Source organism: Candoia aspera, chromosome 2 (assembly GCF_035149785.1).
Source record: "Candoia aspera isolate rCanAsp1 chromosome 2, rCanAsp1.hap2, whole genome shotgun sequence".
Taxonomy (NCBI): domain Eukaryota; kingdom Metazoa; phylum Chordata; class Lepidosauria; order Squamata; family Boidae; genus Candoia; species Candoia aspera.
In genome coordinates this window covers 177,243,016-177,270,538 of record NC_086154.1, presented here as the reverse complement: position 1 = coordinate 177,270,538, position 27,523 = coordinate 177,243,016, and the positions used below count along the sequence as shown (strand labels likewise).

The window sequence follows — 27,523 nt, the reverse complement described above, 5'->3', positions numbered from 1 at the left end:
GAGTGGTCTCTTTTCGGGGCTTCGGGTGCCGGGCGGCATGGAGTCCCCTTTTCGGGAGAGATGGGCGGTGATAGAAATTTGAAGAATAAATAAATAAAATACATGGAGGAGCGTGTAGGGCTGGGAGACCCGAGGACGTTGGACTGCAGACCCAGCGAGCGGTAAACGGTGTGACCTGGGCGGCTGCTGACACTTGGGACACTGTAGGTGTCCCTCGTTACAGCGCCTCTGAGCACGAGCGAAGTGCTTTTCCGCCTTTTCTTTGAGCAAGTAGCCTCCGTCCTCAGTTGCTCAAGAGACACTTAGAAGATAGTGGAGCACCTGTTCTTTTTTCAGTATGTTTTTATCGGTTCTTGTTTTTTTGCTTCTTGCTCCTTAGGGGCACACGCCTCCTTGTCGGTAGATACCTTTTAATCCAGGGATGAAATAAACTTTGTTCCTTAGCCTGTCATATGTTTTGTTTGTTAACTCGCTTCCAGACTCTCCTGCCTTGGTATTTCTGCTGCTCCGCTTACTGAAAACTAGATGACAATTGAAGAGAATATCTGTAGCGCAGGGTTGAACTGCGGAGGCCTTGGTGTTCTCTGAGCTTGGTTGTAGGCTTGCAGATGTTTCATTAGCCAACTAGGTAACATCTTCAGCGTGAGTAAGTGTAGGGTTTTCTCCCTGTTTATATACAGTAGCTTGCCCTGCCAGTTTTTGATGGGGGTCTAGTTGGGTAATGCACTGTCTGGAAGGCAAACAACCAAGTTCAGAGAGCATAAAGGACTCCACAACTAGATGACAGTTCAAATGCCTGTGTGCTTTAAAATAACTAAATCAAATGTAAATGTTCTCAGCAGTCAGCAGACCTCAAATGGGCAAAACAGCAGTAAATAGTGAATTAAACAAACAAGCATCTGTGGGATCATTTTGTGGATTTCAAGATGGAAGGAGAATGTTTTTTTTTCCTTTGTTGGTTTAAATCCAACTTGGCCTCAGATGCAAAAATTACAATACAGGAGAGGGGATTTAAATGAATTTTGTTTCAAATATAATTTGTTTTATTTAGTTTTTTCTGAGAGTTGGAAATGCTTCTTAATAAGACAAATGAGCAAAGTTAAAAATCAAGCATTTACGATGTTCCTTCTTTTTCTTTCAGGAAAAAAAAATTGGAGAAGTGGGAACCTCCAGTTTGTAACTATGTCTGGGATTGGGAACAAACGAGTGGCTACCGAGACTAGTCCATCAGCTCCTCCAGAGAAAAAGGCAGGAGTTGAGGACTCAGAGACTACTGTGGAAACTATTAAGCTCGGTGGCGTTTCCTCAACGGTTTGTATCTCATGTTGGGTTTTATTCTTTCTGCAGAATGCAATATTATTTTGATTTTTATGGTCTCCTGGACTCCCACAGCCACTGGGATGAGTTCTGTCACAAAGCTGGGTGGATGTGGATCTAGCTCTCATGGAAGTACAAACTTCTTCCTAGGATAGGAGATGGGTGATTAATTGTGAGTGCTTGTTCATTCCTTCTTCCTTTCATACTAATTTTCTTTATGGATTTTTATAGAGAGGGGGATATTCTAAGGAACATTCTGTGATAACCCCTTTCCTGTAGTGTGAAGTGTTATGAATCATGTTTTGGTTGGTAGGTGCCTAGTGTTCTCCAGATATTTTGGATTTCAGTAGCAAAGGATTGTGGGTACTTTCTTCCAAAAAATATGGAGGCCATCAGGTTACCTGCTGCTAGCTTACCACTTCAAACATATGATGAAATGAATGGTTGTTTTAATAACTGGTATTCATGCAATTTATTTGTATCTTGCATTTGCTTCTTGTGCTGAAGGTACATACATGTTTCCAGTCCCATCCCCACCTTTATACTTGCAACAACTGTGTGAGGTATTTTCACCTGGGAGAGAGAATGATGGCACAAAGGTCCCCTATGGACTTGGAATGCATAAGGATTTGAAACTGGTTGTTCCCAGTTGATCAACATTCTCATCACTATACCATGTTGGCTCTCTTTCAGGAAGAACTGGACATTCGCACACTCCAGACTAAGAACCGAAAGCTGGCAGAGATGCTGGACCAACGACAAGCTATTGAAGATGAGCTGCGAGAGCATATAGAGAAGCTGGAAAGGCGTCAGGCCACGGATGATGCTTCGCTGCTGATCATCAACCGCTACTGGAGCCAGGTCTGCTGCATTTTTCTCCTAGTGGTCCCGTCCCTTTCATTTTGCTGCTTGCCCAAACTTTCTTAAAAATGAAACATTCCCTCCTTTCAGTTTGATGAGAACATTCGCATCATTTTGAAACGCTATGACTTGGATCAAGGCCTTGGGGATCTCCTGTCAGAGCGAAAAGCACTGGTGGTACCAGAACCAGAACCAGATTCGGATAGCAATCAAGAGCGCAAAGATGAGAAGGAGCGAGGTAAGGTACCTGATACAGACTGGTGGATGTTTTACAAGCAGATGCTTATGAGCTCATGGTGGTATAAAATGATTTCTCTTTTGAATCCAGGTTGCATCTAGTTATAATGGCTTTCTTGCACTATTATAATTTAGGAGAAATATTTGAGCCTGCATTCTCCTTTCTGGCTACTCTGGCTAGCAGCACCAGTGAGGAAATGGAATCGCAACTGCAGGAACGTTTTGAGTCTTCCCGCCGTGCAGTCACACAGATTGTGATGATGTATGACAAACTGCAGGAGAGAGTGGACGTACTGTCCCAGAAGCTGAACAGTGGAGGTATGGCATTTTCCAGAACTTTTGGATATACTATATTGCATTTTCAAAACATTCATATTTAGAGAACTTTTCAGAAAATACGGGCATTGACTTTGCTGCCAATTTGGCAAATGAATAATGATTTGTTATACTTGGTTCTTTTGACATTATGGCAAAATAGATGTTTGGCTGGGAATTACAACTTCACATCAGAAGAGTTGCCGGAATAGGGCAGGTTGTGCCTTACCATGAACTGGAGTTACCAGATAAAATGAATTTTGGCATACTTGATAAACTATATTAAGGGTACTTTTTGACTCTTCTCATATTTTTTCCCAACTCCCATTACTTCTAATTATTGCCCCTTTTGTATGAAGTTGATTAGATTTCAAGTCCAGCAACATATTTTGATACCACTGAGTATAGTATCTTGCTGGAGTTGGGAGTTGAAAGCACCAGGCTCTGGTGATTCCATTTCTGCTTCTCTGGGCACAATCAAAAAGTGATGTCAGGATATTTCAACTCAGCTCTTTAGGAACTGTCCTGGGGAACCTGCACGTTTCCATATTTTCTTCCATACTGCTTAATATCTATATGAAGTTGCTTGGAAGGATGATAAGCAGATTTGAAGCTACGTGTCATCAGTGGGATGATGATACTCAGCTGTGCTTATCTTTTCTTAGGAATCTGAGATAGAATATCTCCAATGCTTCCATGGGTCTCCAGGCTATAGAGGACTGAATATGGGAGAAGAGGCTAGCTGAATTCAGACAAGATAGTTACTGGTTCTGAGAACTGGATTTCAGAGTTTGGAAATTATGCCTGTTCTGAATGGGGTTACGCTCTCCTTCAAGGAACAGCTTTGCAATCTCGGGTCCTCCTGGATCCAGTATGGATACTGTGTGGTGGAAATGAGGGCTTTTTATCAGCTTTGACTGATAAAGAAGGTACATCCCTATCTGGAGGAATAGGGATCACCTATTGGTCACCTCAAGGTTGGTCACCTCAAAATTGTCTGGAAATACTATCTAGTCCAGAATGCAGGAGCGTGTGTAATGTGTGATGACTCCTTGGGATCCCATTTTATTCTATGTTGAAACTACTGGTTGCCAGTTGCCCTCCAAGCTAAGTGATGTGTCTATCTTCACGTGGCTTAGATCCAAACTACTTCCAGGATGGCCTGATGTTTAGTTCATCCTGCACTGTAGCTCATCAAAAGACACTTTTGTTTTATTGTAACCTTCCTGTTGTGCCTGTGGTGCTATTTGGTTCAGCTGTTTTTTTAAATTCAGTCCATCTTCCTATTGCTGAATTATATTTTGTATTTTCTGGTTTAGTTGAACTCCTAATTAAATAAGTGAAAAACATTCATTCTGTTTGCTTTATGTGGATAATACCAGATGCCATTAATATTTCAACTTATTCATAGTAGACTTTTTGCTGCCTGAGGTTAGAATCTACACTGGTTATTTATATATTTTATAATTTCTATTTATGTTATGTTTGATTTCTTTATTGTACTTCAGTTGAGCAATGGTGGGGAGTTCTGTACAATGTTATTTAGGTCATTATAAACATATTTAGAAACTTTTCTAAAAATGTGAAAAGAAACAAACAAAAAAGGAAAAGCAATAAAATGCTATAGGAAAGAGAAATCCTAAAATCTTCTGATTTAGAGTAGATTGGGCACTCAAAATCAAAATATAGATTCCTTCATTAGATCTAGTTCTAGACAAAAGATTACTTCCAAATTTCAACAATAAAAACTACTTAGGATTTTGTTTCACCTTGTTTTTAGTCACACAGTTTCTTAAAATAATACTCTGAAATTATGCAAGATTCCTTAGAATAGTTCCCACCATTCTGAAGTCTTTCTTAAAGCCTGCAAGGCTAGAAACTTCCTTTATGAATAAAAATAATTGAATTCCTATGGAAAATATAACAATTATCACATAGACAGACAGACAGACAGACAATACTTAGAGGCCTGGTAGCTTCAATATGATAATGTTCTGTCTTTTTTATTCTCTCCTTCAGATGTATCTCTGATGGAAGAAGCTGTCCAAGAGCTGAATTCCTACCTAGCAAATGAGAACAGGAGGCTACAGGAATTGGCTGATTTGCTTCAGGAGAAGCACCGCTCTATGTCTCAGGAGGTACAAGAAAATGATACATGAAGCTGTGCGGCAAAAGTGATGGGGCCAGGAAAATTGTGGCCTGATTTTTGGGGGGTACAAGAAACACAAAAAGGAGAAGGATGTTAATTGAACTAAGATGCTGCTGGATCTGCATGTATATTATTTTTTTGGCCTTGTAACATGCACAGTCCAAAGTTTGAGGCTTCTGGGAGAAGAATAGCTTGGTGATGTTCACATGCTAAGTGAAGGGAGCAACTATAAGCTGTTGAACCTAAAAACAGACTGTGAAGAAGGAAACAGGAAAAACAGGAAGCAGAGCTCTCATAGTGCTAGCCAATTATTAGATGGAATGGTATACATTTGTGTTTGAAATCACACCAATGGGTAAAGCTGAATCAATACCAAGTACAGTTCATTGTTACCAATCCTGTGGGTGCAACTGGTCTATTTTCATTCATCAGCTACCGTGAGAAGAGCAAAGAAAATATTTGTCCTTGATTTTAATTTTTTTTTCTAAAACTCAGAGACTTTAGAAGTCACCAATATATCAAGTTTAATGAAATAAATAAATACACTGCTATTTGGAGCTTCTTATATTGACTGGAAGTAGGAACAAGCTTTTTGATGTTACTAGATGTGGGTTGAGAGCCAGTTTGGTCTAGTAGTTAAGGCATTAGGCTAGAAACCGGGAGACTGGGAGCTCTAGTCCTGCCTTAGGCACAAAAGCCGGCTGGGTGACTTTGGGCCAGTCACTTTCTCTCAACCCTAGGAAGGAGGAAATGACAAACCACTTTCGAAAAACCTTGCCAAGAAAACTGCAGGGACTAGTTCAGAGATTCGGACATGATTGAATGGCAGGAAAAAAAAAAAGATGTGGGTGCAGATGGCTGCACTCAGAGTACTTCCACTCTGTTTATTCAGATTTTATTGGGAAAACAGCATCATTATCCTCATGATTTTCCTGCCAGGGGCATGAACCAAAAGATCCCGGCTTCTTCTCATCTTCATCAAGTTACAGTTTCACCGTCCTCTTTGGCACTTGATGTCCTTCTCAGCCTGTTCTGAAATAATTGACAATCCCAGCTACCCACTTAGGTGCTAAGATTTCATACATATTGCTCTACAGTTAGCTATTCTTCAAGCAAAAGCTACTTAATAAAATCTTCCCATTACTGTTGTTAACTTCAGTCCATCGTGGCTACTGTAGGCTTTGTTGAATTTTATGTGTCCAAGAAAGAGAATATAGATGCAGTAATACACAGGGGTGAATTAAATGTGGGTTAGCAAGCTAGTTTTGGACTGAGGTACAGCATATTGTGGATGAATTGTATTCCCTCTAAAAGATCACAGCTTTGGGTAGTTCTATATGTTGTACTGCTCTTGGAGAACAGGGACTGTAGCTCCTCTGGCCAGGAGCTCATGTGTTTGCCTTCATCTATATCACCTGTTCATCTTCCTGGAGAAAGAGATTCTGGACACATTTATGGCCCATTAACTTCCTGCGTCAAATACTGCAGCATGGACTATAGGGGGCAGCTTCTGGAAAGTATTTGGAAATGACAGCAAGGTCAAAATGCCATATTGCTCTCTGGGGTGTCCTGTGTCCGTTGTATGGCATTTGTCCTCTGTGAACTGCACTGGCTTCCTCTTTGTTTCTCAGTGATGTTCAAGGTGTTGTTTCTTGGGACCAGGGTTTCTCCCTTTCTTTTAATGAACATTTGATTTTGGTGTTGTTTAATCCTATTCACTGACAATTATCTTTGGTTATCTACTTACAGTTTTCTCTTTCTGTGTTGCTTTCAGGTTGCTATAAATGTGTTTTAAACATTGGTGGTTTTTTTAATAGTTTAAAAAATTGTAAGTCTGTCAAAGCAATGCCTTCTTTTGTGGGGAAAAGCATGATGTACATTTCTTAAATAGGAAATTAATACATGAAAACTTGCCTACTCTGTTGTAACTCTGCTTGTAATTTTATTCAGTGTTCTTCTGCTGCTTTAGGATAACTCCCAGAATTACTGGTCAGAATGATCATTTTCTACAGAAAAGGCATTCTGTAACTGTGGCATTTTAAAATTCTAATGATTCTCTCTGATGTTGTGAAGGTAGAGTTGTGTTCAACACTGTGGCACAGAAACAACCAAGCCATTCATAGGATGCATATATGGGTTGTGGAATTTGCAGTGAAAATCCTGAATGGGATAGGCCACGAGTGAAGTAGAATGGAGGAGCAAGGAGGGAAGTGTCATTAGTAGCCTCTGAAAATTCCTTTGTCTGCAAGTATGTGGCATCCTTGGTGAAGGTATATGAGTAAAGAAATGTAAACAATATTTTTTTTTAATGAGCAGACTGTCAAAATTAATTAGTCACTCTGAGAATAAACACAGGAATCTCATTTAACTTCTGTCCCTTCCAATTTCTTTGCCTCAGTTTTCCAAATTACAAGGGAAAGTAGAGACAGCAGAATCTCGCGTATCTGTGCTGGAGACTACAATTGATGACTTGCAGTGGGATACGGACAAAATCCGCAAACGAGAACAACGGTTGAACAGGCACCTGGCAGATGTTCTAGAAAGAGTAAGTCCTCCGTAGCAGTCCCAGATTAAAAAATAGGAACATATTTGTCCCGGAATGTTAAAATGTGATCATCAACTTGGACTTCCTTTCCTATTTAAATAGGCATTTTGCATTTCAGTTGAGGGTCTCTGAAGTTGCACAATGGTTGTAAAGTGCAGCAGATTTTTAAAATGAGAACTGGAAACTAAATGGATGAGATTAGAGAAGGTAAAACATAAAATGTTAATATACTGGCTTTCAGAAAAAAAAGACTCCCTCCCTTTTAATCTCCTGTTGGGAAATTTTTCTTGAAACTTGGTAGAAACTCCTTTTGGACATTGGAAGAGGATTGCTTAGTTATTATGAAAAGTTTTCAATGTGTAGTGTTTTGAATAGCTTCCTGCCTTTCCCTGAAACAAACAAAATTGTATTATAATAATAATAAACATGCTATTCTAAAAACAATGTGTTCAGTTGCTTAGTTTTAAATAAAATTTGGAACTTGGTTTGCGTTCACACCTCATTTCAATTTTTTTGAGTCAGAATAAACTCTTTAAATCAATGAACTTTTTTCATGAAGCATGGCTAAATTTTTATCTAATCTCGCTCTTACAGCATCATCTATACAAATTTCTGTGAGGGGCAGAAGTTATTGGCTATTGATAATTTCTTTTTAAAAAGTTAAAATGCACACAGAGAGAAGCAAACAAAAAGTTTTCTAATCTTCAGAATTGCAGAGGGAAATCTTGAAAAATCAACATTTTCAAAGCAGTTGGGGAGACCAGATACATTATTATATAGGTTGTCTATTTAACGGTGGCAGTGAGGATCAACACTAATTCGATAATTTTTCATCTTGAGCAGTATGGTGTTTTGTGAACAGTGCCCTATTAATAACAGCTGTAAAATGTTTGAAAACAGATGATATTTGTGTTTTTAAAATTGTAATCCTTGCAGGTAAACTCAAAAGGATACAAGGTATATGGAGCAGGCAGCAGTCTCTATGGGGGTACAATCACAATCAACTCTCGAAAGGTAACTTTTAAGGTTCTGTGGCAGGTTATAAAGAGTAGAGGTAGTGGTGGGGGGAGAGTGAGAACGCAAAACAAAGCAAGTTATAAATCTGTGGTCCTGCTGTTCTTCCATTTTGCAGTTTGAGGAGATGAACGCAGAACTTGAGGAAAACAAGGAGCTTGCCCAAAACCGCTTGAGTGAACTGGAGAAATTGTGCCAGGATCTTGAGGAGGTGACAACTCAGAATGACAAGCTAAAGGTATGAATGGGCATGTGTTTCCCAAAAGTGTGGTAACTGAGTTAAATTTGAAAGTGCAGTTCAGTCTCACATCTTCAGGGCTTTAATTCTGGACTTCATTTAAGAATCAGAATTAACAGGCCTCTGAGTAGCTTTTGTCTCTATTTTACTGAATGGACCAGTTTTCCAGGTGTGTCTTCTGAATGGATGAGAGAATTCATGCAGAGGCATAATCTCTGCAGTAACTGGAGGACACCACCAGAGGTTCAAGTCAGGAAGACCACTGGCCCTCGGTCAGAGTCCTAGCCCCAAACCTTTACAGTCCTGCTGCTTATTCATATGAGCACCATAGTCAGTCTGGGTGGGTGAGATAGATCAATCCAGGAACAGAAAACATCTCTCTTTCCTGGAAGAGACTATCAGCTTTGGCGCTGGTGGGTCACTGCCTGTGGGAATAGCTCTTGGAGCTGAAGGTTGCTGTTTCTAATCACAGCAGCTCCCATAAAGGGCAGATCTTTGTATTTGTATAGTGGGGGGAGATCGAGAGAGAGAGAGAGAGAGAGAAAACACATTTGTATGGCCCATCTTAAAACCAAATTCTGGGTGGCTCACAACCAAGAATAAAACAATATATATAAGCAGTAAAAACAGAAAACAATAAAACCAAAAACAGAAAAACCTGGTGCCGCAACCAAACTTCCCCAGCGCAGTCTGTAACATTCTCCATTCTGACCTCACCCTTTCCCAACACTTGGAGGAAAAGCCAGTTCTTAAGTGCTTTCTGGAAGGTTAAAAGGTAGGGGCCTGTCAGATCTCAAGGGGAAGGGTGTGAATGATGAATTGTTCCGAGTATCAAAAGGAATGATTACCTTCCTAGTTTACTAGGAGAACCCAAGGTCAGAATAAACTTATAGCAAGCAGTTTCCTGCCTAGGCTGGAGCTCAGTATTATTTGTCAAAATGGACATGCCCTAAATGTAGGGCACAGATGCAAAACTTGTATCCAGGGGCCACATGCAGCCTGTCAGCATCACTTTTATGGTACATGGAACCCTCCCATATCTAAGTGTGACCAATCAATTGGTCCTTTTTTCACATTTTGGGAAACTTTGGTAGGTTTTGTGGAGCTTTAAGCCTAGCAGATGGTTAAGGCACCCATTTAATCCCTTAAAATTTTTGAAGCCCTTCTCTTTTGGAGCATGGCCTTCAACATGACATACAAAACCTGGTATAGCCTTTGAGCTGATATAAATTGTACCCCCCAAGTCTAGGCTATGGATGGAATTCAGTAGACTTACTTTGATTTATTGCCCTAACTCATCATTACATCCCAGCCATTTTTTTAAAAAAGTATTACAAGTGTGTACATCTCCACATTCTTCACATTTTATGTCTATTTTAGGGTGTTAGCTTCATTGTAATTGTTAGGTATAGTAGCAGGTTTGTTTGATGCAATGCTGCCCCCCACTGGGCTAATAAAGCAAGCTGGAGATATTATCAACATACTTCATCTTTATTATCTTGAATATTACTGTGCTATATTGTTCCAAATTAAAAACAGATTCCTAATGGCAAGATTAATACATACATTATTTAATATTATGTATTAATATACATTATAATGTAACCTATAATGTAAGATAATAATATTTATCTTCACTCAGCTGAAAGCAGGATTGTTAAGGTTTCGAAGCACCCGTCCATGATATTCCCCCAGATTTGCTTAGCTTTGGCTGTCGAATCGTGTATTTATTTATTTATTTATTTATTTATTTATATTTATTTATTTATTTATTTATACTTCAAATTTAATCACCGCCCATCTCACTCAAGGAGCAGCTCTGGGCGGTTTACAATAAAAACAAGAATAAATAATCATTAAAATACAATAAAACAATATTCTTGTAGTGTCTATCTGCTTAGCTCTTCTTAAAGGATGCTCCAAATACACATGAACAGATTGTATATATGGATATTCTAGGCATGTTGTGTGTTTTGATTTTAGTTGGGGAAATAAAAACACAAAATCTAAGATATTAATATTCAGCTGCTTTAGATGATTTCTACAACAGCTTAATAAATGTCCCTTGAAGTTGGGGACATGTGCTAATAAATATTTTATTGCGTGGAATATACAGTTGGAACAACAAACTGATTATCCAGTTGATCAGTTGAAAGCTTCTTGCATCTTTAACCTTGGTTCTGTGTTATGCTCACAGCATTCAATAGGTGACATCACTCAAATGATGTAAAATAATGTCAGCTGTCTGTAAATATCGCATTTAGAGCAACTCTTTGGGGAAATGGCAGTGTTGAACACTTGCTGTTCTTGGGGTTAAGTACACTGGTGTGCCTTTGGGGTGCCATGGTTTCAGCAACTGACAAATAACTGGGTCCCAGTACATCTTGTTCTGTGGGCATTGATCAGTTGAAGAAACAAACCTAGAGCTGGCTTTCTTCATACTGACCAGTGTTTCTCAACCTTGGCAGCTCGAAGTCCACACATCTTCAAGTTGCCAAGATTGAGAAACACTGATAAAGACAATTGTTAGTGTGAACCAAGGTTACAAACAGATCCTTTAATCCAAGAACTATGTGTAGTTTCAGATTATATTGCCAAGTTTCATGGTTTATTGTTGTTCTCTTTTTTAGTATCTTCATTTGGGATTTTATGTAAAAGCTTGGAAAGGCTGCCTAGGAAAGCTAGATTTGGTTCCAAAGGTGGTCTTTGTTGTTATGAATGAAAGGGTAATACCTAAGCCTAGCTTTCAGACTGGGGACAGTTGCTTTCTTTATGTTGACTGCATTTTTTTTCTTGTCTTTACTTCTATCAAATATAAATGAATCATTTCCCCTCCCTTTCATGGGCCCATCTAGGTGGATCTAAGGCGGGCAGTGGAAGAGGTAGTGAAGGAAACTCCAGAATACCGTTGCATGCAGTCCCAGTTCTCTGTGTTATATAATGAAAGCCTCCAGTTAAAATCACAGCTGGATGAAGCCCGCACTCTGCTACATGGTACACGTAGTACTCACCAGCGCCAGGTGGAACTCATTGAGGTAATGGCTTTCTCCCTTTGTGTCTCTTACTTTGACCTGAAAAGATAAGAATGTGAGCGTTCTATCTTTCTCAGCTTTGCCCATTCCAAATGTTTTGGACAGTAACCCCTATTAGTCTCAGCTGTCCCTGGTCAGAGATGAGAGTTGTGCCCCAAAATATCTGGGGACCCAGTTGATGGGGAGGCTGGTTTAAAAGGCAATTTCAGAAAGCCAAGCACAGTCAGACATGGATGGGGGAAGCACTAGGGAATGCCAGGGCTGTAGGCTAGACTGTGAAGCTGAAAAAACACCCCTGAAGAAAGCGATGGCAAACCACTTATGCCAAGAAAATGGGCATGTCCATGGAATCACCAGAAGTAGAGGGAGATTTTACTTTATTGTCTTCTCTATTTCAGAGTGTTCTCCTAAGAGTAAGAGATGTAGTTCCCAAGTGGAAAGCTTGCAGCTGATGTAAGATTAAAAGAGAAGTGCTGTGATTGATGATGGAGTCCATGAAATGGGCCCCGGTTGAGATTTCCTGTGTTGGGTATGAGTGTGATTATCACATATATGAGTATGAAAAGTTTTGAAGCAATTAGCTAAAAATAAAAGCTGTTGAAGCCTGATGATGGATCAGCAGGCATTCTGTCTTTGGCAGCAGCCACTTCAAATTGATTGTGAACTTTTCAGCTCTAGCATGGAGAACTATGACGATTCATTAACTTTAAAGGGATGAATCTTAACTTTGCAATAGAGCATATTATTTGATTAGAAGATTTCAATCTCATTTCCTGGGATCTCCAGTGAACAATCTTGATCAGTCAGGATATACACAACTTGGGACTTCCAAGGAAGAAATGGCAAACTGAAGACAGCTCCACTAAAAGTGGAGCAAATGGCTGTGGCAGAAGGAATAACTAGCAAGTAGACCAGCTCTGTAATTCCTCTCTGGACAAGGAGAGGACTTGAGATCGCCTACAGGTGCTCCAGACACTTGCTCCTCGCGATGAGACTGCAAGACAGTCTCTGGTGGGTTTATAGCTCTGGGAAATGAGGGAATAGCCATCTTGCCATGGTCAGAGCCTTTAAGGACACCGGGTTCGCATACCATCTTTTCTAATCACTTTTGAAAATTGCAAAGTTAACTGCTTTTTAGCTATTAGGAGCCTTTGGAATGACTAGTCTGAAAACACCGGGTGAATTTCCTTTAATCCTTAGTGAAAGAAGTTTTAAATATAAATTTAAGGACTTAATTTTTTTTTGAATAAATAGCAAAAGGGGGATTAGAACTTTGATTTTGAAAAGTTGCAAATGGACTAAGGGTCCAGATGGATTTGAAATAAGATTTTGGAATTAATTATAAGAATCCTTCCTGTGGGAAAATGCTTTTGTTTTGAATTCTTTTAAAAAAACATGATAGGATGGGACTTTGAAGGTTGGACACTAGAGGGAACTAGAAGGAACTAAAGATTATGATTAAAGGAGAAGAACACTTAAATTTAACTTACTAATACAAAATGAAGCAAAATATTTTAACATTGGAGATATTGAAGGGTATTTTTGAACAATGGACTCAGATAGACTGTGTTTAAAAGATGTTTTGGAAGAGGAACAAGTTTTACCTGACATGACTGAGACTGATCTGAAAGTTGATTTAAAAATGACAGGCTACACGAATGATATGGAAAAAGACGCTACACTGGACATACAAAAGAAACCAGCTGATGTCTTAATAATGAAAAGGGATATACAAATAACAAACCAAGAGAGTGACCTGGTTAATTTTCTTATACTGGATTTACAAAAGAGGCTTGTTAGAGCTTTGAAGAATTTTGTGTGAGGGGACAAAGAAACAAATGAAAAGAAATCAAGTTCTAGGACATTATTTGACGGGACTGAAGATCAAGATTTTTAAAAGTAAAAGGAAGGAATATAAAGTGGGTTTATTTGATCAAGGTTAAAGTAGATATGTTGTTATCTGGTAACCCTTAGTGGACTTTCAATGATCAGGACTGAAATGACGAGGTTTTAAGGATTTTTTTTAATAGATATATGGGATATGGGGAGAAGAAATCACTGTTGTATTTTAAGAGAAGGTGATAAGTTACTAAAATTATTTATACTTGTGATGAAGGGGGGAAGTCATTTCCTTATATATCTCTTTTCCTTTTCTTTACTATAGTCGTATTTTTTCTTTTCTATTTTTCTTTCTATTTTTTTCCTTTCTGCACCTTCTATTTTTTTCTTTTTTCTTTTTAGTTTGTATTAGTTTTTAATGTCATTACTATTTAAAAAAAGGATATACACAACTTGGTGTGATGGGCAAGGCAGCCCCTTCTGGTTTGCAAGTCTTATCAAGCTCCAGCATGTCTGTAAATGGCAGAGTTTATGTATTGACTTCTTTCTGCCAGAGAAAGTGCCATGAATACTTGGACTCCTCTACTGCTGTTATCGAGTGAAAGCCATCTATAGCCTCTTTCTGTAGCTTAGCATACATAATATTAGACTCATGTGGTATGTGGCGCTTGCTACACTGGGACATTTCGGAGTGAAAATGTTTTTGCAACTCAGACCGTGAAGCCTATGTGTCAACATCAGGGTAATGAGAGGGAGGTCGCAAAGACAAAAGCTATCAGTAAATAGCAAGTAGCTATTCTGGCCAAATCCCTCAGAAAGGATTTAGAATAAAAAGTCCAGGGAGAAATAGCTGATACCACGTTTTAGTTGTGTTTCAACTAAACTGCATTATTCCTGGTATGGGACTACCCCTTATGGTTATAAAAAGAGTATCTAGATTCTTTCTTCATCATGGCAGCATTAAAGCAGTAACCATTGTCTTGTCTTACCAGCGGGATGAAGTCAGTTTACACAAGAAATTACGAACAGAGGTTATTCAGCTGGAAGACACCCTTGCTCAGGTTCGCAAGGAATATGAGATGTTGCGGATTGAATTTGAACAGACTCTTGCAGCTAATGAACAAGCAGGTACTTCACACTAGGTCTTCCATAGAGATCCTGCTTTTTTCACTTTACTAAACCACCTGCACAGATAATCTCTTTAGCACTGTGTAGCTTTACAAATGACACAGCTCTCTGTGGTTTAACATTAAAGGGCCATTGGTCTTAAAATGTAGATGACCTTTTAAGTAAGCCCCAAGCATGTAAGACATTTTATTGCAATATTTCTGTTCTTTTAACATAGTCCTTTTTAAGGGCACTTTCTGGGTGCTCTTGCAATGTTTTTTTTTAATTCCATGATAGATCCTTTTGTAATTGGATTGCTAGAATCACAGGAACTAAAGCCCTGCCTAGGCACCATTTTGAAGGATGGCTGCTACTTGATCATCTACGTTTAAAGAAAAGTTCTTGTGATTCTTTGTGAAACCCTGAAACTATCTTTGTATGTGACATTTCAATATTTGGAAATAATCAGAGGTCCAAGAGGGCCTTTTGCTTGTTGAGAGGTGACACTTCATTTGTTTTGGAGGCTTGTATTATTCCTCCCTAATACAAATCTTCATTGGTTACAATTCGTCTAGGAATTGGTCTATCTGAGGAAGGGTTACCAATGATAAAATTGAGGAGAAGTCGATATAACCCATCTGTTGCCATGTGATATTTTTTGTGTAGGCCCCATCAATCGAGAGATGCGCCACCTCATCAGCAGTCTCCAAAACCACAATCACCAGCTAAAAGGGGAGGTGTTGAGATATAAGCGGAAGCTGAGGGAGGCTCAGTCTGACTTGAGCAAGGTAAGCAGGTGGAAAAACGAAGATCGCCAGAGGAAACTGGAAGTCAGAAGGGGCATGCATCAGTTCAGGTCTGAAGAGCATATAGGATGGTATTTGAGAGCAGCTGTGCTTTTTTAAAGACAGTGCTGGATATTTATCATTTTATAAGTATCCCTGCTCAAAATGTTCCTTAAACTACTACCCAAATAGTTTTAGTTGCTTGAAAGGATTTAATTGTTCCACTCTGGCTACTTTTATAGAAAAGGAAGTGAAATGTTGAAAAAAAAGCAACTAGCTCTAGATTGTTGGTATGCATAAAACTTTGCATTCTGGAGTTTGAACATTCTGGGGAACTTTGGGAGGTTCTGTTACTGTTCCAGACCATATGGATCTGAACGTTCCAGGAATGGTCAGACAGTGACCATATCCAGAACACCACAAAACACTTCCTGTTTCAGAACATTTTATTTCCAGGAGACTGCCGGACCACCCCCAGAATGCCTCAATCATAATATTTCAGAATTCCCCATAACATTCCACCTTCAGAACAGAACATTTGCATGTACCAAGTACACAGGGCAGTAAAGATAATATACAATAATCTCTGCATGTTCACATTTGAGTAAACAAAAGAGTGTCCCACCCTAACACCTATTCAGAACTCTTCTTTGGTGTGTTTTGGCTACCACTGTAAAATGAAGGGAAAGAACAAGAGGTGTTTTCTGAAAATCCATACCAAAAGTATCTCTGATATATTGCTCATCTGCCCCAGACTCGTTCCCGCAGTGGCAGTGCTGTCCTGCACTCCCAATCCAGTACGGAAGACACCAAAGAGGAGCTGCCAGAGGTCAAACAGGAAGCTGAGGATCCTTCTCATGCTGCAACATCCAAGGGACCCTCTGAGGATGCCTTGGAAACTAAAGCAAAACGAGATGAAGAAGAACGGGAGCGGGAAAGACGAGAAAAGGAGCGGGAACGGGAGAAAGAGAAGGAAAAAGAAAAAGAGAGAGAGAGGGAAAAGGAGAAAGAAAGGGAAAGGGAGAAGCAGAAGCAAAAGGAGTCAGAGAAGGAGAGGGAATCTGCCAAAGAGAAGGACAAAGGGAAACATGATGATGGAAGGAAGAGAGAAGCTGAGTTGGTCAAGCAACTGAAAGCTGATCTTAAGTGAGTTGATTTGCATATTTTTCTTGGGGAGTTGTACTGTGATAGCTGAAGGTAGTTTTTATTTTGTGGCCCCATGGTCTCAATACTGTGTCAAATCAAGAAACGGAATTAAAGTTGGGTCCTAGATCTTGAAAAGTGTTTTATTTTTTGCAAATATTATCGATTTACTTGAGATAGTTACATGCCAAAGGGCATCTCTGTATTTGCTGGAAGTCACCTCGGATTGCTTCTAGGCTGCCTACATTTACCCAGGGAAGTCATGAAGCATTTGTGCAAGATGCTTCTAGCAATTGGTAGCCTTTCAGCTTTATACGATGTAGCTTCTGGGCCATTTGCAATGGGGTGGTTATAAGGCATATCACCACATGTCACAGCCAGTATTTTTTTAGGTGGGCAGCACAGCTTTTCTCCTCTGAGACACTGAGCTTCTTGGGACTTCCACTTAGCAAGAAATGATCTTGCAGCTTCCAGCTGTGACTCCATCTAGGGCCAAGATCATTCATTGCTTTTCTTCCATCACAGTTGTACAACAAAATGAATAGACATTTTTTTTTGTTCCCAGCATCACTCATGGGGACAATAAGCCCTAACCTGGTGGGAAGAGTGAGATGAATTGCTGTTTTGAACTAGACAGTGCCATACAGTTTTGCCCTTACCAAATTCTGTTTTATTTTCCAATGTGCTCAGGAAGGCACAAGAAAGCCAGAAAGAAATGAAGTTGTTGTTAGATATGTACCGCTCTGCTCCCAAAGAGCAGAGAGACAAAGTTCAACTGATGGCTGCTGAGAAGAAAGCTAAAGCTGAGGTAATCATGTCTGATGTTGTCCAAAGTATTTTTCTGTTCTAATCTCTCCCACACTGGACTCTGATTTTCAAAGCATCATAAAGCAATCTGGGAACTTGGAGTCAGTTTAGAAGCGATCTCCATTAAATGTTTAAAGTCCATCCTTTGATATTCTGTATTTCAAGCATTCACATTCTGCTTGTCAGTTGGAAAGGCTCCTAGTTTGGCTTACAGATCCATGAAAAAGAATACTTGCCTTCTACTTGCAGTCTAAAAAGGCACAGAATAAACAGAGTATTTGGGTATTGGATTTTTTTTTAATCCATTCAGTTGTGTCCAATTCCCTGAGCCTGCCTGGAAAAGTCCCTGCAGTTTTCTTGGCAAGGTTTTTCAGAAGTGGTTTGCCCTTGCCTGCTTCCTAGGGCTGAGAGAGAGTGACTGGCCCAAGGTCACCCAGCTGGCTTTGTGCCCAAGGTGGGACTAGAACTCACGGTCTCCTGGGTTTTCTAGCCTGGTGCCTTAATCACTAGACCAATTGGCCCTCTAATGGATTTTAGTGATATACTGATTTTATAATGAGCATAAAGTAGATGCAATGTTCTAAAGAAGCCACAAGTGATCATATTTTTGTGTCACAAACTGGAATGGAATCAGTTCAAATTATTGGTCTTTCAGTTAAGCTATGATGTGGCCCCTCTTCTTATCTCTCCAACTGCTACAGTTCAATGGAATGATGCAGAATCCTCTTTTTTGTGAAACTGTGTAAGATGGCATTCTGCCTAGTGCTAAACGAGCAAATCTGTTAAACTTTCTTTTTGTGAAAAGACATGTTTTGTAGAACTTCCTCCAAGAAATTATGAACAAAGCTTAGGATCTTTTATGCTATCCTCCTCCTTTACTGATTGCATATACATTTTCTATTCTTTATTTTTTAATCCTTTCTCCTTTGGCAATTCTGCTTGTATAGTTGGAGGAGCTGAGACAAAGAGTGAAGGAATTGGAAGATAAGGAGAAAAAAGAGAGCAAAAAGATGGCTGATGAGGACGCTCTCCGAAAAATCCGGGCAGTAGAAGAACAGATAGAATATTTACAGAAGAAACTAGCCATGGCAAAACAGGTGAGAAGTAGTGATGAGATGGATGACAGGCAAGTAGAGCAGGTAGTCTTATTCCCCAAGTATGCTAAATCTCTGATTTCTTCTAAATGAATAGATGAGAGGTGGTGGGACTTTAGAATGTTGGTATTTTTCTGTCTTCTTACTACCACCCCCTGCAGATGTCCGTGTCCAACTGGATGTCATCTACTTAGCTAGGGAAATGTCTATTTCTGCTAAATTATATGTACAATTATCAGAAAAGAAAGAATCCAGGATGTACCAAGTTAGACAGTTTAAATTAATTAATCAATTGGTTTACTTACATTATATGCCAATAAACCAAAAAATTGAGATGCTCCCAATAGTTATTTTTTTTTTAATATTGTATGGCAGCTTTCCCAATCTGGTACCTTTCAAATGTTTTGAGACTACAACTTCCCATCCCCAGGAATTCTGGAGGGCACCAAGTTGAGAAAAGCTGCTGTAAGAGAACCAGAGAATAAATCTAGTTCCTGTGCCTGAAAATTGAAATAATCTAAAATTAGATGACCACAGCATGTGCTGTCAGTTGGCATTCCTCACCTAAGTGGAATCCTCTCTATCACTTTCCAGATAGTCTTGATTGAATCATTTGAAAGAAAGAGTGCCCCATGTAGAGCCAGTGGCATCTGCCACAAACTGATGATGCTATAACGATGACACGCTTATGGTGATGAAATCATGCAAATGCCACTATTATGTATTTGAGTCCTGATGTTTGGAGCAAATATATAGGTTGCAGGTAGTCCTCACTTAGTGACTGCCTCATACAGCAACCGTTCACAGTTATGATGGTGATGAAAAGGTAACTTTTCAACCAATCCTCACATTTACAACCTCCGCAGGTCTGTAAAGCAAAGGAAAGCTGAAGTAAGATTGTAAGCACAGTTGCAGTTTCACTTAGCGACCACTTCACTTAATGACCAAGTTGCGGGTCACAGTTGTGGCCGCTAAACGATAATATCACTCAAATTTCATCATTTACATCCTCACCTAGCAGATGCCCACATATGCACCTACTTGTGGCATAGTACCAAGGAATGGTGGAAATCGTCTCCCACTTAATTGCAGGAAGAAGAAGCCCTGCTATCTGAAATGGATGTCACGGGCCAAGCCTTTGAAGACATGCAAGAACAGAACATCCGGCTGATGCAACAGCTGAGGGAAAAGGATGATGCCAACTTCAAGCTCATGTCGGAACGCATCAAATCCAACCAGATCCATAAGCTGTTAAAAGAAGAAAAGGAGGAGCTGGCAGACCAGGTTCTTACCCTGAAGACACAGGCAAGTGGGAAAAGTGAGAAGAGGGAGATAGAATCCCAAAAGAGAACTTCTTTGACCAAGACATACTTAAGGCCATGTTTTGTGTGCATCTTTACTGTAATTTTCTTTCTGAGCACTTTGGTGGTAAGCTGGCATCTTCTTTTTAACATGGGTGGACAACTTAAAAGCCATGGGTGGCCTTCAATCCCTTTTTGAGGCCCCCAAGGTCCAGCTGCCAACATTCTGTGACAAATCTTTGATTTTTAGTTGCACGTTTTTCTCTTTAAACAAAGCAAAACAACTCCCCAAATAGATGTATTAAGCTTCCAATACACTTAATGCAACTATTCTGAGTAACCACTCAAGAAAGGGCTACAGATTTCAATCCTGCTCATCCAATTATACTACTGTATCAATGACTTGCCCCTTGTACCCCTCAGAAGCCATTTAAAAAAAAGTGTGGGGGGGTTCTGTTCATAAAAAAGTGACCTGCCCCTACTCTGAAGTAGTAATACATTTTTGACCTAGGTATGATCTATGCAGAGGAATGCTGGGAAGAATAAGAAAGAAAATTATTTAGAGACTTACTTAGAAAGAAAATTATTTTCAGGGAAGCATGAGATAGGATGGATTTTGGGGAAGCAATTTGATAAGTGCAAACATGCAAGTCATATCAGGGGCATTTTGGGGTAATGCTTTCTTAATACCATAAAGAATATTGAGTTATATGATTTGGGTCATGGGCATGAAAGTCTAAATTAGCCAATTGAAAAAATTCTTGTGTTTTGGAGGCATAATTCCTGTAGTTGCCTAATTGTTTTGTCACAATGTATTTGGTGGACTAAATCTGGAATAAATAGTTTAAGCATATGTTTTAACCTCACTGGAATACAGAACATGGTGTTAAGTGTACAAATTGTCAGGCTCAGCCCAAGAAGGACATAGAAGCAATCCAGCTAAACTCCAGTTCTTTATTTGCTTACACTGTATAGACAGAATCTTGCCAGACTAAACCTGCATTAGTCTAACCTAATGGATATACCCTGGGAGATTCCAGGGAGTGGCTATTCTAAATCTCTTTCTCTTCCCATAATCCAACTCAGGACAGTGTTGTCTCTGGTCTCCCCTCACCTCCTTGGAATGTGCTCCCTCCTTCCTGAGAATATATTTTCTGTAGTCCATCACAGAAAATGATTTTTGGAACATCTTTTAATTTGTAGCCTTGCTGTAAGAAGATGCTTAGAAGAATGTGAGCTATGTCAGCTTGACATTTCAGAATTCATTAGAGGGAAGATTTCCATTGGTTGTACATAATTTCTCATTCCATAATGTGCAAAAGCATAACCCCCATTATCAAGCAAGCAGAACTGTGCAGTTTACTTAAAGTTGCCAATCCTGATTTGTTAAGAGACAGAACATTAAGTAAGTTGAGCAAATGCAAAATTCTAAATTGCATGTTTTTCTTTTCCTTGTTTTTGCCTCTTGAAGGTGGATGCCCAATTGCAGGTTGTGCGTAAGCTAGAGGAGAAAGAGCATCTGCTACAAAGCAACATTGGCACTGGAGAAAAGGAGCTCGGCTTGCGAACACAGGCCCTAGAGATGAACAAGCGAAAAGTAAGTGGATACAAAAGTGAGTTACGTTAGTTCTGGATCATGTAGCTTTCAGGTTTAACTTGCATTGTAGGGTTGTTGCTTAAAAGAATATCAAATGAGAGCTGGGGGGGGAAGACTCACTTGAAGGAAAGGCAGAAAATAAATGGAATTAAAATTACATTCCTTTTTACATGTGCAAAGGAGACTTAAAAAAAAAATAACACAAAGCAACGGGATTTAAACTAAGTTGTATAATAGAAACAGGAATAAATCCACAAATGCAGCAAATCAAATTAAGAGCAGGGGCACTGTGACAAATACTGTCCAGCCTTCCTCTTCCTTGTGCTTGATCAGTTCTCTAAGCAAAGGATATTCCTAGATGTAACCTGGCCAAAATCTACAGAAGCTGAACTGGCTTCGGTCAATCAGCCTTATGCTAAACAAGAATCACCTGGAAGATATTTAATCAGGTCATCTATAGAAATGAGCAGTCAGTTTGAATTTCCCTTCTAGAAGTTACTCCCATCCCCTTAGAAACTCTTCAGTTGGGTGAAGGGTGCTTTGTCCTTAAGAGGCTGGTTTAGAGTAAAGACCATGCAATTCCAGGGCAATGAAACTCTGGAAAAAGTTCCATTCTCCACAGCTGTAAGCCGTGAACTTGGATTCTCATGTATGCAGGCTGAATGCTGTTATAATTAATCCCATGAATGGTAAGCAGTACAGGTAGTCCTCGCTTAACAGCCCTAACTGGGACTGGAATTTCCATCGTTAAGCACAGAGGTTATTAGGCGAAACATCACATGACTGCACCACTTAGTGATGGCAATTCTGGTAGTCCTGCTTTTGCATTAGGCAAGGACCATGTGGTTGTTAAGTGAGGACCTCATGCTTCTCCTGCCCTGCCCTGTGCAAACTGCCATCTCCATCCCGCTGCCTCCTCCCCAGCTGGCCCCAGCAAGTTCCCTTTGGCAGATGAGGCTCTGCTGCCCTGCCACACTCGCCTTCACTTCAACTCTCCCCACTGCACTGTGTGCTTCAACTCCCCGCATCTGCCTGTCTCCCCCCATCTCTGCCCTTTCGGCCACCATGTACTCTGCTGCCTACCCCAGCTGCCCCCTGCTGACCTTTGCCATCTTCTTCCTCCTGCTGCTGATGAGGCACGCCCGGTCATCGCAAAGGGCCAGCAGGGGCGTGGCGGAGTGCATGGAGGTGGGAGTGGCACAGGTGGCAGAGTGCAGGGTGGCGAAAGGGCAGAGATGGGTGACAGATAGGCAGATGGGGGAGTTAAAGCACACACTGTGGTCGTAAATGTGTGTGGGCTGCCAAGCACCCGAATTTTGATCATGTAACTGCGGTGGCGCTGCAATGGCTGTAACTTTGACAACCGGTCGTAACTACCATTCATTCAGTGTTGTTGTAACTTCAAATGGTCGCTGAATGAAAGTTCATTAAGCTAGGACTACCTGTATATCTGTTTCTGAAATATACACCAAGTGGGATGAAGTGGGGTGGGAAGGACTGACAGCTGCGCACTTCTTTATGGTACAAGCAAATAGGTTTCCTAGAAGTCAGAGGAAATTTTACTGAAAACCTGAGAGACTTAGGTTGGCCTCAAAAATCAAAACAGCCATTTTGTTTGTGTGAGTCCTTTTGAATGTTTCTCTCCATAGGGAGAGACCTGTAGATGAGATAAATCTCCCTCCTGAGGAAATGCTGAGAAATGTCTGTAATTAGGTGAAAAAGGAATGCTACAAGGTGATTTCATGGTCAAAAAGAAGCAAGGGTGTGAAAAACAAATTGAATTTTTAAAAAAAATTAATAAGGTGGCCTGATGTAAGTAATTAGAATGTTTGAAGTTTTCCAGCAGAAAGAGGTTGTGAGGATAACTGGAAAGCAGAATAAGCTAAGTGGGTTGAAGGTCATAAGAAGAGAGGTTGATAATAATGTTTTGAGAGAGTTTGCTATTTTGGTTACTGCAGTAGCAGCAGCACTGGTGGTTAATACATGTGCAGACAAAAATATGGATGCAAATTATAATCTTGCGTCAACCAAAGTTCTGCGTCTCCAATCCTTAATAATGGACTGCGGTGCCCATTGGCTGGACAGCTATGGCTGCCCTAAAATGTAGATCAGCAACTAGTTGAGGATTTGGGTGAACCTCAGCCCAAGAATTCTTGACCTCTTCCTTTGGCCATTTCTGGACAGCACATTAACACCTCTGGCAAAGATAGCAATTGCCGAAGCAGAAGTGTTGAGCAGTCTTGTTTAATTGCTGTGGTTTTTTTGAGAAGGAACCCTTTTTTCAAGGTTGCTTTCAATTTTCTCTTCTCCTGGGCTTCAGTCTAGATCCTCCAGCACTGAATTTTTGAAAGCAGGGGAAAGTGGAATCTCTGAGGCCTGCAGAGAACAGCCTACTTTAGGAATGATGTATGGGCCTATAAATCACTGGGGAGGAAGGAATTTTTCTGTATGGTAGATCTTAAGGGGGTTTACTTCCTCGCTCTCCCCACTGCCCTTAATCAGGATGCCAAGGCAGCCTGTAAAAAGTTAAAAATCTGTTTCAAATTTAAAAAATAATAGAACACCACAGTATAAAAAAGAATTCTGCAGAAGGAAGAGCCAGAAGTAGTCATAGTAATTAAGAAGGAACAAAGCATTGTGCAGATATTTAAAAAGCCTAGGAAACTGGAAAAAGGCATTTGCACTGAGATGAAAACAAGGTAGGTGTGAGGTTGTCTCCTTGGCTAGAGCTCTCCAAAAAGGTTGCCTGACTGGCTTTTGGTATAGGCTAGGGGATGGGACCTAGAATGCATTTGCATTCATGTATATTTTGTGACTGACTCTTCTCCCCCATCATTCTCCCCAGTTCCCTCCTCCCTTAGTTTTCCTAACATATTCCATTTAATCCCATTCCGTTTTCCCCCCAGAGTTTCAGCAAGATTTCCATGTTTAGCCACAGAATGAAGTGGTAGAATGGGCTGGGTACCATCAAACCAAAGGAACAGGCTCCCCCACATTCCCTGCAGAGTTAAATTTGAGAAACGGAACAACTTTCTTTTGCAGTCTGGCACAGGTCCCTCAGTCACCTCATTTTCTTCTGATGTTGATGCACATGTAGATCTTACCTTCAAGCAGAATACAAGGCCACTGGGCTCCCAAATAGATGTTTTGTCCTAGGCCAAGAAAGCCCTGTTGTTTATCATTGTGCGGTGACTGAGAGTAGTGACTATTGTAGGCTAAGTTGCTGAAACACACACTTTGTTCAGTCAGTCAGTCAGTCAATCAATCTATCCATTGCTGTTGCTGCAAAGTAAGCTAGAAACAGCACTCTAGAAAAAGGCCTGCAGATGTTCCCCAAGCAGTAAGGTGAAGCTTCTGATTTAATCTTTGGGATGCTGCCATCCATTTTATAAATATCAGTAAATGGAGTGGGGAAATGTCATTGTTTTGTTTTTCAGGCTATGGATGCTGCTCAGCTAGCTGATGACCTTCGGGCCCAGTTGGAGCTGGCTCAGAAGAAACTGCATGACTTCCAGGATGAGATTGTGGAAAACAGTGTAACAAAGGAGAAGGACATGTTCAACTTCAAACGAGCCCAGGTAACTGGCATGCAGTCCCTTGCTTGGCTAGCCACCTGAAGCAATCTGCCTTTATTTCCAGTTTTATTAATTCAGATTACATGGCTGTCTCTTGTTTTCTGCTAGTGTTTTGGCTTCTCTAGTTTGATAGCTTGGTCTCTGTTATATGGTCCACTTTCAGTTGTTTCCACTTTTGCTTTTGTTAGCAGTAAATGCTGGCTTTGAATACCTCAACTGGAACTCTTACAGTTCACACACCAGTTTTAATTCAGTATTTAAGTTCCAGCAGCATCCTTCAAGGCTCTATAATAATGCCAGAACAACAGGTTTCTTATTTTGTTAATAGCCTGGAATAGATTCATATTCTATGAATTTTTCTAATCTATGTGAAACTGTGCAGGTGGGTAAAAGCCAAAAATGAGGTGTTTATGACCCTGTTGCCAGGATTACTTTGATAATCACAGGAACCTGACATTCTTCTTTGCCATCTGAAAGGCAAGTGGATAACAGGTCTATTGGGCTGATGTTTTCCCTACAGGAAGATATTTCACGGCTACGAAGAAAACTGGAGACAACCAAGAAACCAGACATGGTTCCCAATTGTGATGAGATCCTCATGGAGGAGATCAAAGACTATAAGGTAGATAATTGGATGCCTAAATACCCTTGGATGTGAGGGCTTTGAGTATGTCTCTGTAGGTTCGGAGAAAGATAAACTTGCCACTAGTGATGTCTGGGAGTCTGGCTGGAGTTGGGGATAGAGGCACATTTGGGAAATATACTGTGTAGACAGAACATTTTTCATGGAAGGAAAGAGCCTTCTGGGATGAAGAATAAGCACTTTTTTCCCTCATAGACTAAAAGGGGAGGACTTGTCTGGCATCTGCTCTTAAACTCTACCCTGTCTTTCTCAAAGGCTCGCCTGACCTGCCCCTGCTGCAACATGCGCAAGAAAGATGCTGTGCTCACCAAATGCTTCCACGTCTTCTGTTTCGAGTGTGTGAAAACTCGCTATGACACTCGGCAGCGCAAGTGTCCCAAGTGCAATGCTGCTTTTGGAGCCAATGACTTCCATCGGATCTACATTGGTTGAGACCGGATATGTATGGCTAGAGGATCTCTGCTGTCCACCTCCATACTTGCCACTCCTTACCAGGCTGGATACTGCTCCTCATTGCCAGCTAGATTTTCCCCTATTTTGACTTCTTTGTAAGGGAACATATTGGATTATTAGTTTTGTGTATGTGTTCTTTTGTTTTTCTCCTGACTTTTTTTTTAAAGTACTGCCAATCCCCAAGCCAGTTCTCACTTGTTGTCTTCTTAAATACACTTGTTGTGGAGCAGGACAGTCAGTTGGTCCCTGATTCATCAGTGGTTGACATCACTTGGCTTGGAACTAAACCAGGCAGCAACATTTAAATTGGGAAATTGACTTGGGATAGCTCAGTGGGCTTTCTCATGATTTTTAAGCTAATTGTTCCTTTGTTTTGAATAAAAGAGGAAACTATTCTTTCTGGTCATCACATTTCCCAGTTTAATGTCTGTCTCTGCTTGCATATGTGGACTCCTGTAGTCTGCAGACGGCATTCATGCTTCTGAAGAGGAAGGACAGCAGTGCACCAACTGTATTTCAAACTGAACTTTAACTCAGATTTTCTGAAAAGGGGGAAAAATTGCCAACCAAGTACATCTTGGAAGTTGAGGCGTTGAGGAAATGGTGACCTTCACTGTTTTTTATCTGTTCATTGTATGTAATCTGTTCTGATAGTGCAGGAACACATACTTGGTCTCATCCATACCTTTGGCTCTGATTACAGCATGATGCAGTTTTGAGAAAAGGCCACTTTTTTGACTCATTGCCTGGTGATTTTTTTAAACTATAGATTCAAGCACAAGTGGGGCCCAGTGACAGTATGTGGTCATTGCTTTCTTGCAGCCAGTCTATTGCACGACTGGGTGCTGGATCATACTCAAATGCACTGGGTCTGATTCGCTTTGAAAGTTTTCTGTGCAATGAAGGAAGCAATTCTGGACCAGAGCTAAATTCTAGAGACCACTGTTTCATGGAGGCTACCTCCTTTTGACTGGCCAGAGAATTGGCAAACAGTGGCACAGGCTTAATTGGATGCTTCTGTTCTCTCTTCCAAATGAATTTGCTATGAAAATGAGATTCAAAGGGCATTGTCTTCAATAAATCACCATGGTTCTCTTGTTTTTGCTTTGTGGGATTTTTTTTTTGCCTCCACTGTTCTTTCCAACAGGAAAAGGTCTATGGGTCGATCTTATGTATGGACAGATTGGGATTTTGGCCTTTGTATATCCATATATATATTAGGGCTCAAGAGCCATTATCTAAGATCTAACCAAAGGAACAGAGCCCAGTATGTTTTTGCACTTGAAGTGGGATGGTGGTGGTTACAAATGGGAGTAGGAATTTCTGGCTTTGGGAGGCAGTCCATTCCCATTCTGGAACACACAGGGACATGTCAGAATCTGGCCATCTGGTCTAGTCACTGAGAGAGGGCCTTCTGAAAATTCCCTCCCCTCATGAGGTCCACAAGGCAGTAGGCCTGTGGTATAGTCCT

At 40.4% G+C, this 27,523-nt stretch overlaps 1 protein-coding gene across 1 annotated transcript; it reads left to right on the top strand.

The window, feature by feature from the left end:
* Window positions 1–1,143: 1,143 nt before the first annotated feature.
* Window positions 1,144–27,148, top strand: RNF20 (ring finger protein 20). The gene is made up of 19 exons (XM_063294949.1): window positions 1,144–1,311; window positions 2,011–2,178; window positions 2,269–2,416; window positions 2,551–2,733; window positions 4,750–4,868; window positions 7,278–7,424; window positions 8,361–8,438; window positions 8,557–8,676; window positions 11,532–11,711; window positions 14,540–14,675; window positions 15,321–15,442; window positions 16,194–16,585; window positions 17,273–17,390; window positions 18,337–18,486; window positions 19,576–19,788; window positions 21,256–21,381; window positions 24,819–24,959; window positions 25,477–25,578; window positions 25,855–27,148. Exons 1-19 carry the CDS (start codon window positions 1,183–1,185, stop codon window positions 26,029–26,031), a joined length of 2,949 nt encoding a protein of 982 aa, XP_063151019.1. The 5' UTR covers window positions 1,144–1,182; the 3' UTR covers window positions 26,032–27,148.
* The last annotated feature ends 375 nt before the right edge of the window (window positions 27,149–27,523 follow it).